Below are 12,871 nucleotides of genomic sequence, written 5' to 3'. Positions count from 1 at the left end.
AAGCAGAAGTGGATGGAGTGAACTTGAGAGGAAGACCAAGAATAAGGTGGATGGATTAGGTGAAGGAGGCATTGGATGCAAGATAAATGTCTGTTGAGCAAAGAAAATGTGCAAAAGATAGGAATGAATGGAGAAGCGTAAATGAGTGAGGAAGTGGCACCCAAAAAAGATGTTGAGAACATAACATAAGAATGAAGGAGACTGCGAGACCATAAGGCCTACACTAGGCTCCATAATTATTATTATTTTATTTCTTTATTTATTATGAAGGAGTGATTGTGCCAACAGCACTGTATGGGACAGAATCATGGAACATAAGAGAGAAGGAGTTTGAATGTGTTTGAGATGAGGTGTCTGAGAAGTATGATGGGGGTTACTAGGCTAGATAGAGTGAGAAATGAGGTGAGGAGGAGAACAGGGGTGGAAAGGGAGTTGGGAGATAGGGTTGATGAAACAGTATTAGGATGGTTTGGACACATGGAAAGAATGAGTGAAGAAAGACTAGTAAAAGAGGTATGGAAGGCAGATGTGGAGGGAGTGAACATGAGGGGATGTCCTAGGATGAGATGGATGGATGGGGTGAAGGGGGCTTTGGGGAAGAGGGGAATGTCTGTTGAGGAAGGATGGGAGAGGGGTGAATGGAGAATGGTTGTATATGGATGATGTTGTGATGCATGAGGTGAAATGGATGGGGGGTGAGGTAGTATGTGTGAGCAAAATTTGACGCAGCCCAAAGGGATTTCTCCCCGTCTTCTCCTTTTATGCATGAGGGGACAGAGAGGGCGGGTCGCTGATTTAATGAAGCGGCCTTGCTGAGGATGCACTGTGACTTGCGACACTGCCTTTGACCCAGGGCAGTGGACAAGGTGCAGGGATGACCCATCATCCAGGAGGTGCTAAGATAAGACGGAGGGTGGAGGGGAGTGGAGCGTATTTAGGGATGGAATGAGTGGGAATGATTTTATGCCTATTTCTTTTTGGCTACCTCCCTTGGTATATGTATGTATGTATTTTATTTATTTATTTATTTTTATTTAGTGGATGAGGTGGGGTTTGCTATAAAATACAGTGGTGGGGATAAACCAGCTTTGGCTGTTGGGACCTGCTGTAGAAGTGCTGGGTCTTGCTGCATTGTCTTTGACCAGAATAGTGTGGCAGAGTTCAAGGATGATCCTTTATCCACAATCTGATAAAGACGAAAGGGCCGGCACATGGGTGTGGGATGGGTGCTGATTGGATGTATGTTTTCACTCTGCCACCCCCTTATAAAAGATTGATTGATTAATTAGAGTGGGCAAAAGCCCGGCACAGGGTCGTTAGACCATTCGTGCCATGGGATAAAATAGATAACGAGGTTAAAATATTAGATTCTAAAAATTAAAAAAAAAACTACAACGTTATTGTCTGACTAATTATTAAAATAATTACGAAATATATACGAAGCCTAGACATTAAGTAGCGAACTACAATAGAAGTAAGATTACCAATACATAGGTATGACACAGTTAAGATTAAATATAATAGAATAAATTAACGTCTTTTAAAAATCCTACAAGGGGTTGTATCATGGGTGTAGCACCAAGCATCTTACGGAGGTCAGGACCCCTTATAAAAGAGGAAAAGGTCTTATGGTAAATGTATATATATATATATATACATATATAGACACTGAATAGTATTCCAAGTGTTGTTCTTATTATTTTGGACATGAAACTCCCTCTATCCACATATATTTTCCTCTCTTTCCTCATCCATTATTTTCCATTTGCTAAAACCACTTATCATTCTTTGATCAACCCTATCTAAGCTCCCTTCCTAGCGGTGTTCTCTGTCTTGCCTCCATATTTCTCATTCTTTCCATGCATGTCACTCCTATCATATTCCTCAAAAATATTCAGTCTCTTCCTCACTGCCTCCCTTGTCTTCCAAGTGTGTTTCATATGGTACAGTTGTATAAACACATTACTGCATTAATATGGAATTAAGTCACAAAGAGAGTGTATGAATTGAACCTAATCACTAGGAGGGTATAAAAAAAAAATATTCCATATGTCACCATTCAATTATTGTAACAAATTTCTAATACATTAAAGTTTTCAATCTACAATTCTGCAATCTACAAAACTATGAACACATGGTTCTTTACTATTCAACTTTTCTGTGCTTTGACAATTTATCTTGTTTTTGCTTCTTAGAAGCATGAAAAGACAATATTGTTAACAAGAAAACTTTGGTTTCCATGCCAAACAATTTTTTCTATATTGGCTAGCAGCCGTGATATACTCTTCCAACACCAGGTATAAGTTACCCTATACATCTTTACAAATATGTACATGAATTTTAAATTCAAAATCAAAACTACATTTCTTTATGAAATATTGTGGCTTTCCATAAATTTCTGTGAATATGAATATGTGTACATTTCAATAACCCTTAGACTTAACATTTAGCAATTTCAATTATGGTTACTTATGTATACAACTGGTAGCCCAGTCTCCCTCAGAAATGTTTTCCTCTACGAAACAGAAATGAATATTGACCTTTCAAGTAAATTTTACTATATATATTCATAGCTGATGGAATTGTCATGGGGACCTCCTCATTCTATTTACTTTTAAATTAGACACTCAGATTTAGATTGTTCTCATTTAATCAATCAGACATGTTTCTCTTGATTGTTCTCTTGAAATAATGACATTACATAAGGCAATGGGAAACAGCCAAAATTTGGTAACAAAACTTGTTTTCTTCATATGATATTATAATTTGTGTATATTCTAAACAAAGACCAGGTAATTCATACATGAAAATATCCCCCACTACATTTATCCTGGAATGGGTAACATTATTTTTCAACAAATCATGTCATGCATATAGTATGTTGTAGTTCAAGGGTTACAGTGTTAATAAAAACATGAAATAAATAATAAGATTCATTTAGAGAACTTCATAGCTCTGTATAATCAATGGGGTGAATGATTTATAGCCACATGTTCTGACAATAAAAGTTTCCTGAGTTTTTCTTAAAGATTCTATGTTCTATGAAGGTCAATGTGGCTTTGGAACATGACCATCAACATAAAAATTTCGAGTTGCTGATGGAAGTACAAGAACCATTCCATCAAGTTCTTTTGTAAGTATTATCTGACAACCTGTACCCAAAAAAAGAGGAAAAAGGGAGAAAAAATAAATTAGAAATGGACATATTCTTAATATACTTCACTCCTTTAAAAATTATCAAACTAAAAGAATTACAATCAACTTCATTCAAGAGCTCTATCCACCAGTACTAGATATAAAATTTGAGACTGAGTGAAATAATGACTTATAACAAACATGTATACAAATTTATTCACACATCCATTCCAATTCTGGGTATCCATTAAAGGAATACACTTTACCTAATCTAGAATTGTCTTTAAGGAATGGCGCAAGATCCAACATGTCCTCCTCTTCCTCTACAGGTTCTGGAAGTTCATCACAATAATGACCTTCAACATAAACATGGCAGGTACTACAGGCCAAGGAAGCTTCACAGGCACCTGTGAGAAAATTGGTAACCCACAATGATTTAAAGGGTTGCAAAATGAAGGATGATAAAATACAAAATTAGGGGGAAGAAGCCATTGGTATGCAGATGGATAGACACAGTTGCATACAGGCAGACTGTGTTCAACAAAGGATTTATGTTCCTAAAAACTGTGACTTTAATATATCATCAATTGGGAGAATATACTAGTTACCCATAGGTTGTTTATACAGTGTTCACCTGAGTCAAATTTGGGGTGGACTTTTTTGGGGGCTCAATAAATTGGCCTAGTCATTCTCATTGATATGGATCTTGGCATCTTAAGTGACTCCCCTGATGTACCTCTCCTTTTCCATACTCAAGGGAGCTCTAGTCTGCCATTTCAGTCCTGTACAGGTCCAAGTCCCCAGTCAATTGAGCAACAAAGCTCACCTATTCTCCAAAATCTCATTTGAGCCCACACCATTCTCTGACCTTGGGCATTCATGTTTCATGTTTGAAGGTGTCCCACAGTTCTTCAGGATTCCTAAGGTCACCAAGCATTTTATATTGATTACAGAGTCCTGCTGCATACTCCAAGATACACACACCATTCCTAGGTTTCTGTAGATGATATCTATATGGATTACATTTAAGGATTTTTCTGGAGTTGATATGTAGTCTGAGTGTTGCTACCTCAAGTATAGGATCAGGTTCAAAGAACTCAGCACTTCAGTAACCACTGCAATTAAGTACTAACAAGTATATGGTCAATCTCCTTTATCCCTCCAGCAATGCTTCATCATGTCCGTTGGTGTGGTTCTTGTCTCTGGAACCAGTAACCTACAATCTCAAACTTCTGGACTTTGAAAAATTCAGAGAGAGAGAACTCCTATTGCTGTTTGTTCCAGTCATGGGGGACAACATATATTTCATGGCCAATTCAGTGCCACTATCCACACTGAAGTCACACCAAAACAATGTGTCCCTTGGTAGGCACTGAATGACTATTGGGTCAAGCTGGGCATATTTTTTTTTCTTTACATTAATATGTTTCAGTACGAGTGGATACTGCATTATGAGAGATGAAGCCTAAGGTGTGCCTCTAACTCACCAGCATCATACACTCATCAACCGGACAGAACACCTTTTCTTGAAGCTCATATGCCTTGGTAGAAGCATCTACTACAATAAGAGACATGAAGCCCAAAGCGTACTCCAACCTCGCCAGCATATGTTAATCATTTGGAATACTCCTTATAAAGCTAGGCATACCCACAACAACCCTGTGAGGTGGGACCCATAACTATGCTCTGACCAGAAGTAGGTGTTGCCCTTGCTACTTGTCTTACCAGTGCCCAGTCTCCTCTTGCCTCAGAGAGAGCCACAATATCTGTTCTAAGCCTCCTGAGCTCCATTAATAAAAACAGGTGATCAATTATTGTGGGAGAGGGAAAATGTTCCAGGTATCTGCAAAGAACCTGCCTGAGGTTCACACAATAATTTCCTTTTAGGCCACATTCTTGCATTTATTTACTGTGGCCATTGACCAAACTAACTTTATTTTTCTTTTCAGTTTGTCTCATCTCCCTATGATGTATTTTGGGGGAAGAATAACCTGATTGTGTGGCTGGATTGGTGATTCATACAGAGAAATATGTCATACATATATGTATGTGTGTGTATATATATTTATATATATATTTTTATATATATATATATATATATATATATATATATATATATATATATGCACAAATTTCACAAGTCACACGTGAATCACAAATATGCAGAGTCCACTAGGAAAAGGAAAAACACACGGAGTCCGAGCGCTTTCGTGATATATTCACATTATCAAGGAGTACTCCTTGATAATGTGAATATATCACGAAAGCGCTCGGACTCCGTGTGTTTTTCCTTTTCCTAGTGGACTCTGCATATATATATATATATATATATATATATATATATATATATATATATATATATTGATAAATTGTTTAAGACAAATGAGAGAGTGATAGGTGGGGAAGGGTAAACGAAGATGGGCTAAGAATACATTTATTGTTCTTACGTTTCGGTTATTATAACCTTCCTCAGAGAACTTGTTACAGAACATCTTGGTCACAACATTTATACCCATAGTGGGGGAACTTGTGAAGCTTCGAGTGTCAGGTTTTTTCTAGCGCATTTATTATTAAGAGACTGGCTGCTTTAGATAGGCATATAAATCCTTCTCTGTCGTTATTATTTTCTTTGACATTTATATGTGCAGCTTCAACTGTCTTTCTCATCTTCTTTTTTAAACCCTTTGTTTAAAATTTCAATTTTACTCCATTCGGGAAGGTTGTTGCATATTTCGAGGTGGCGGACCAGGGAGTTGGACGTTCTGTGTGCTTTTAAAAGCACACAGAACGTCCAACTCCCTGGTCCGCCACCTCGAAATATGCAACAACCTTCCCGAATGGAGTAAAGTTGAAATTTTACACAAAGGATTAAAAAAGAAGATGAGAAAGACAGTTGAAGCTGCACATATAAATGTCAAAGAAAATAATAACGACAGAGAAGGATTTATATGCCTATCTAAAGCAGCCAGTCTCTTAATAATAAATGCGCTAGAAAAAACCTGACACTCGAAGCTTCACAAGTTCCCCCACTACGGGTATAAATGTTGTGACCAAGATGTTCTGTAACAAGTTCTCTGAGGAAGGTTATAATAACCGAAACGTAAGAACAATAAATGTATTCTTAGCCCATCTTCGTTTACCCTTCCCCACCTATCACTCTCTCATATATATATATATATATATATATATATATATACACACATAAGTGCCCTGGCCCTCCCAAAGTTCTTACATACATACATACATACATATACCAAGGCTTTTTCCCCCTTCCAAGGGAGGTAGCCAAAAAGGGAAAGGCATAAAAACACTCCCACCCATTTCATCCCTAAATACACTCCACACCCCTCCCACCCTTCCTCTCATCTGAGCACCTCCTGGATGACGGGTCATCCCTGCACCCTGCCCACCGCCCTGGGTCAGAAGCAGTGTCGCAAGACACAGTACATCCACAGCAAGGCCGCTTCATTTAATCGGCGACCCCCCCTCTCCGTCCCCCTTTGCATATAAGGCGAGGACGGGGAGAAATCCCTTCGGGCTGCGTCAAAATTTACTCACACATACTACCCCACCCCCCACCCCCCCGCCCATTCCTCCTCATGCAGTCACAACATCATCCATATACAACCATTCTCCACTCACCTCTGTCTTCCGTCCTCTCCCTTCCTTCCTCAACAGACATTCCCCTCTTCCCCAAAGCCCCCTTCACCCCATCCATCCACCTCATCCTAGGACGTCCCCTCATGTTCACTCCCTCCACATCTGCCTTCCATACCTCTTTTACTAGTCTTTCTTCACTCATTCTTTCCATGTGTCCAAACCATCCTAATATTCTTTCATCAACCCTATCTCCCAAATCCTTTTTCACCCCTGTTCTCCTCCTCACCTCCTCATTTCTCACTCTATCTAGCCTAGTAACCCCCACCATACTTCTCAGACACCTCATCTCAAACACATTCAAACTCCTTCTCTCTTCTTCTCTTATGTTCCACGTTTCTGCCCCATACAGTGTTGTTGGCACAATCACTCCTTCATACAGTCTCCTCTTCGCATCCATTCCCAAATGTCTATTTCTCATTACACTCTTTAAACCACCAAGGCATTTACTCGCTTCTCTCAATCTACATTCTACCTCCACCTTCACTCCACCTTTTTCCTGCTACTATCTAAAACTATCCACTTCCTCCAGTCGCTCTCCCTTAATGTTCACTTCCAGTCTACTGCCACTTTCACCCCTTGTACATCTCATCACCTTACTTTTACCCACATTTATCTTTAGCTTTCTTCTATCACATACTCTCCCAAACTCTGCCACCAGCTTCCTCAATCCCTCCTCTGACCCTGCCACAAGCGCAGTGTCGTCCGCAAACAACAGCTGGCTCACCTCCCACTTTTCTCCATTTTCTTTAACCATCTCCAATCCCTGACTCACTACCCTAGCATTCACCTCTCGCACCACCCCATCCATGTATAAGTTGAACAGCCAGGGCGACATAACGCATCCTTGACGAAGTCCCACCTTTACTTCAAACCACTCACTCTCTCCATTTCTAATCCTAACACATGCTCTACTACTCACATAAAAACTCTTGACAGCTCCCAAAAGCTTTCCTCCTATCCCATAAATCTGCATAACCTCCCACAGTGCCTTTCTGTCTACCCTATCATAAGCCTTTTCCAGATCCATAAAAGCCCAAAAAACATCCTTCCCCTTTCCTATAGCTTTCTCACATATCTGTCTTACCACAAAGATCTGATCTACACAACCTCTACCCGTCCTAAATCCACACTGTTCCTCACCAATTACTCCTTCTGTTCCTCTCCTAATCCTCTCAATTAAGATTCTCCCATAAGCCTTCCCTACTACACTCAACAGGCTAATCCCTCTGAAATTACTACATTCACACTTGTCCCCTTTTCCCTTGTAAAGAGGAACTATACAGGCACTACTCCAGTCCTCCGGTACTCTACCCTCTCTCCAGCAAACATTAAATAACCTCACCAACCAGTCCACCATCACTGAACCTCCCTTTTTCAGACATTCTGCATGACATCCATCCAGACCAGGTGCCTTACCTGCTTTCATCATCTTTACAACTGCCTTCACCTCATCCTTCCTTATTTCTCCTCCATTCTCCTCACTCATCACTCTCATTTTCTTCGTATTTCCCACTGCAGCTATCTTTCCTTCCCTATCCTCCTTCACATTCAGCAACTCCCTAAAATATTCTGCCCATCTTCCCCTCACTGCCATCTCTTCCATTATCAACTCTCCATCTGTACCTTTTACCTTTTCTTCCCTACTTGATTCGCCTCCTCTTCCTCTCTTAATTTCTTTCCAAAACATCTTTTTATTACTTTCAAAATTTTCTGTCATACTCCTACCCCATTTCACATCTGCTCTCCTCTTTGCCTCCTTTACCTATGGACTGTTTGTGATGTATTAGCATCACATTGCTTCTATATCGCTGGTTTATAGGAATAGGAGAGCACCACTTGTATCTTCTTCAATTACTTGTTACTTATTTTTCAACTGATTTCCTCTAGCATATTCTAAGATCTATGTGAAAGATATTTGAGAGATTTCAGGTTTTAACTTGTTTCAAGAGACATGGATAAATATATTTTTACATCTTTCTGGCTCCTGCCATAAATTTTCATCCATGTGGACAAACCAACATTTACATAAAATCAATTCATCAATGTTCAACGAAGTCTGGCTTTGCCCACACACAAATGTACTTCAGTATGTACAGTATATGCTATAATACAAATATTGTATGCTACATACCTTCTAGGTCGATGTCATATCGATGAGCAAGATATAAAACGTTGTCCCCAATTTTTCCTCTTACTGGTATATTATTGCCATTACGGTCTATAAAAGTTATATTTACCCTGCAATATACATGTATACTCATAAACAATAATTTACTTAAGATAGTTTCATTATAAGGATCTGTAACTTAACAGCTTTAATTGAATTAAATTCTTGGACAGTCAATATAAACTTTGACTGTCCAGAATGTAAAGATTTTTTCTTATTTTTTATTTTGGCTCCAAAGATATGAGATATTAGCTGAAGTTTCAAGATAATCTTTCAGTAATAAAGGATTTTGACCAAATGTCTAGCACTCCTAAGGTCCCAATGGTGTTGGGTTAAATCTACATCACTATTTTTCAATTATGAACACTGAAACTCCTTGAATGAAATCCTATCCATCTGCACCTAAGAGGGGTATGAATATAAATTTGATAAAGAAAAATAAATACTCACACTTCATCTTCAGATTTGGGATCTTGCCATTCATAATCACCATGAAAATTTGCTGAAATTAAGAAAATAATTATTACTGAGTGAGTTTTCCATACATAGTAAAAATTCTATCTTGAGACATGTCTCTATTTTTAACCTGCTAAACACAATGTAAATTGAATGATGATTAGGCAAGAAAAAAAAAACGATAAAACAAGATGGCATGTGCTATTCATACACAAAATTTATGAGGTTCCCACATTATACAACATTTTCTAAGGTTGTACTTGTATCTGAGCAATATAATACTCAGTAAATTGAAATGTGGAAGAGAACTGCAGACCCATCCTCTCCCCTCCCTACTTTACCCTGTCTATCACTTATATGAGAAATCATTGTACAACTTACCAAACCAGATCTAAATGCTCATATCTTAAGTTGTAATATTTCTTCTATTTTGCTCTTACAAGCTGTTATTTATTTTTCAAGAGCAAATTATGAAAAAAATATCAAATGTACACAATCAAATTATGTAATTTTCAAATGTATCAAATTAATGTCTCAAATGTATCAAATTAATGTCACTTATTATACAATATTTCATTGAACAACTATGCCAAATGGAACCTAAATGCTCACATCTATTAGACCTCCTTGTAATATTTTTTCACATCCATCAAATCTATGTTATTTATTGATCTATTCCTTAATAGATATAGAAAAAAATTGCGGGTAAAAGTAAGGTGATGAGATGTACAAGGGGAGAGGATGAAGTTGGAAGTTTGAAAGGAGAGAGGCTGGAGGAGGTGAACAGGTTTAGGTATTTGGAGTCGCATGTGGAAAGACAGGGAGGAGTGGAGTTGGAGATAAATTATTGACTGAGAGAAGCAAGTAAATGCCTTGGGGGATTAAAAAAAGTAATGAGAAATAGGTCTTTGGGAATGGATCCAAAGAGGAGATTATATGAAGGGATGATTGTGCCAACAGCACTGTATGGGTCAAAGACTTGGAATTTAAGAAATGTTGAGGAGAAAAGTTTGAATGTGTTTGTGATGAAATGTTTGAGAAGTATGGTAGGGGTTATAAGGTTGGATGTAGTAAGAAATTAGGAGCCGGGGTTGAAAATGAGAGGGCAGATAGGCAGATAGGTCTGATGAAAGTGTTGGAATGGTTTGGACACATGGAAAGAATGAGTGAAGCAAGATTAGTGAAAAAAAAAAGTGTGGAAGGCTGAGCTAGATGGAGTGAATTTGAGGGAACAACTAAGGATGAGATGGATGGATGGGGTGAAAGAGGTGTTGAGCATGAGGGGAGTGTCTGTTCAGCAAGGAAGGGAGAGAGCAGGAGATAGGGGTGATTGGAGAACGGCTGAGTATAGGCGATGCTGCAATGAAAGGATGGGAGTAGATATGTGTGAACGATATTTGACACAGCCCATAGAGATTTCTCCCCATCTTCTCTTTTTTCTGTATGAAGGGATAGAGAGGGGGAGTCACCAATTAAGTGAAACAGCCTTACTATGGATGTGTTGTGTCTTGCTAATTTGCTTCTAACCCAGGGCAGTGGGCAGGATACAGGGGCAACCTGTCATCCATGAGGAGCCAAGATGAGAGGGAGGAATGGGTGATGGATGGGAGTGGAATTGGTGGGAATGAAATGGGTGGGAGTGAATATATGCCTTTTAACTTGGCTACCTCTCTGGTAAAGGGGGAAAAAGCCCTTGGTATATAGATGAAAGTATTTTTACTATAGGGCACCCATAATATGCTATTTTCACTGTATGCTTATATTTTGGTGAAAAAATAAAAGTGCAGGCAACAAGGCAGTGTTTTGTTGATTATGACAGAGTTTGAGAATCTCAATAAATAATTATGTCTAATACTGTTATCTTAATTCACTAAAGCAACCTAAGGTTTCTTGACAAAGTCTATTATCACCATACTGTCAAACTAGGATATTAGGAGGTAGCCAGTCAAAGAGAATAAATAAATAAATAAATAAACAGAAATAAAGTATTACTAACCTACCCACCCAAAACTAACTTTATACCTAAAGGTGTGCTAAACTGAGATCATATTAACGCCAAGATGGCACTAATTTCCTTAAATTTTCAAGGCCTTCGAAGGGGTTAGGTATTATTTCATTAGGTTATGTTTAGGGCCCTCACATGGGGGGGGGGGGCATATGCCCAGGGGTGTCACTTTTACGGGGCATTAATTTTAACCTAAACTTACCTTCTGCAAGACTGACAAAATAGATGATAATAGAAATGAGGTCATAGAAACCCTGAATGTTTTACCATAAAAGACAATTTTTGAGTTTGAATCAACAAAATAAGAAATATTTGCCCTTATCCTTTCTATAGTGGGGGCATTAAATGCAAATTCTAAAATCTTAAATCATTTTGCAAGCTAAAAACTAAAATGTCTACATGAATAAATGATCAAATATGACTCAAAATATCAACATTTTATTTTTCTTTTGTTTATCCATACTCAGTTGATTTGCAGTTTTGGAGGAGGTGGGTATTGGTGATTAGGGGGGGGGGCTGACAACTTTGCCCTGGGGCGGCACTTAAGCATGTAAGGACTCAGGTAATATTATGTAAGCAGAGGGTAATTATTGATATATAATGACTGCTATTTACATAACACTTCCATACCAATGGCCACACTAATTGAAAATATACAATTAAGCCAGTGAAAAAAAATCTACTTTGCCTGCCTAGTTCACTAGATCCTACTACTACTTACTACTAAAAATACCAACTATCTTTATGTGACCATAAAGTTTACTGTCATATACAGGCATGGGTACCTAACTTCATGCATGTTCCATTCGTAAATTAAGTTGATAAAATAGTTACCTGGAGTTGTCACTAATGTTCTATGGGCAATAACTGGGTTCAGCCTGGTTGTTGATATGTGTCTCCTGACATTATTTATATATTTTCCATAAATTCGCGACAAGTGATATGTGAAAGAGTAACCTCTTCTCAATAAAACAGCTCCGGCCATTGCTGTTCAGGAAAATTATATTGACGTTATAAATACGACATAAGTCCCATCAACCCTTGTGACTATGTTATTTCGCAACTAGTCCAGCATGTATACCCATACGACGTTTGTTTACTAAAACTACGTGGAAAACATGCTAAGTATAAGAACAGAAAATATATAAATTTTCTTTCATGGATGTGTGTATTCATGTATGTATATGCAAACATTATAAACCCTGATACGACCAAGACTGGAATATGTGTCAGTAGTATGGTCCCCACAGAGTGAAGGATAGAAGCAAGATTGAAGATTGAGAGAATACCAAACTTTTCCCCAGCCTCGCAGAACAACCATACGAGAAGAGCCAAAAATTGGGTCTGCAAACTTTGAAATATCTAAGAGAAAGAGGTGACATGATTGCAGTATTCAGGTCACTAAAGGGGATAGATTGCATTGATAGAAGATATCTCTTGAAGATGGG

General features: G+C 38.3%; 1 protein-coding gene across 1 annotated transcript; it reads right to left on the bottom strand.

Annotated features, from left to right (window-relative positions):
- Positions 1-2,043: 2,043 nt before the first annotated feature.
- LOC143036513 (adrenodoxin-like protein 1, mitochondrial) lies at positions 2,044-12,546 on the bottom strand. The gene is made up of 5 exons (XM_076203970.1): positions 12,258-12,546; positions 9,413-9,464; positions 8,927-9,033; positions 3,402-3,542; positions 2,044-3,152 (listed from the first exon to the last, which is right to left on the bottom strand). Exons 1-5 carry the CDS (start codon positions 12,406-12,408, stop codon positions 3,049-3,051), a joined length of 555 nt encoding a protein of 184 aa, XP_076060085.1. The 5' UTR covers positions 12,409-12,546; the 3' UTR covers positions 2,044-3,048.
- Positions 12,547-12,871: the final 325 nt, after the last annotated feature.

The sequence above is a fragment of the Oratosquilla oratoria genome, chromosome 20 (genome assembly GCF_046742065.1).
Source record: "Oratosquilla oratoria isolate Oo_2021 chromosome 20, ASM4674206v1, whole genome shotgun sequence".
Classification (NCBI taxonomy): domain Eukaryota; kingdom Metazoa; phylum Arthropoda; class Malacostraca; order Stomatopoda; family Squillidae; genus Oratosquilla; species Oratosquilla oratoria.
The sequence above is the reverse complement of the archived record's forward strand: the minus strand, read 5'-3'. Positions and strand labels throughout refer to the sequence as shown.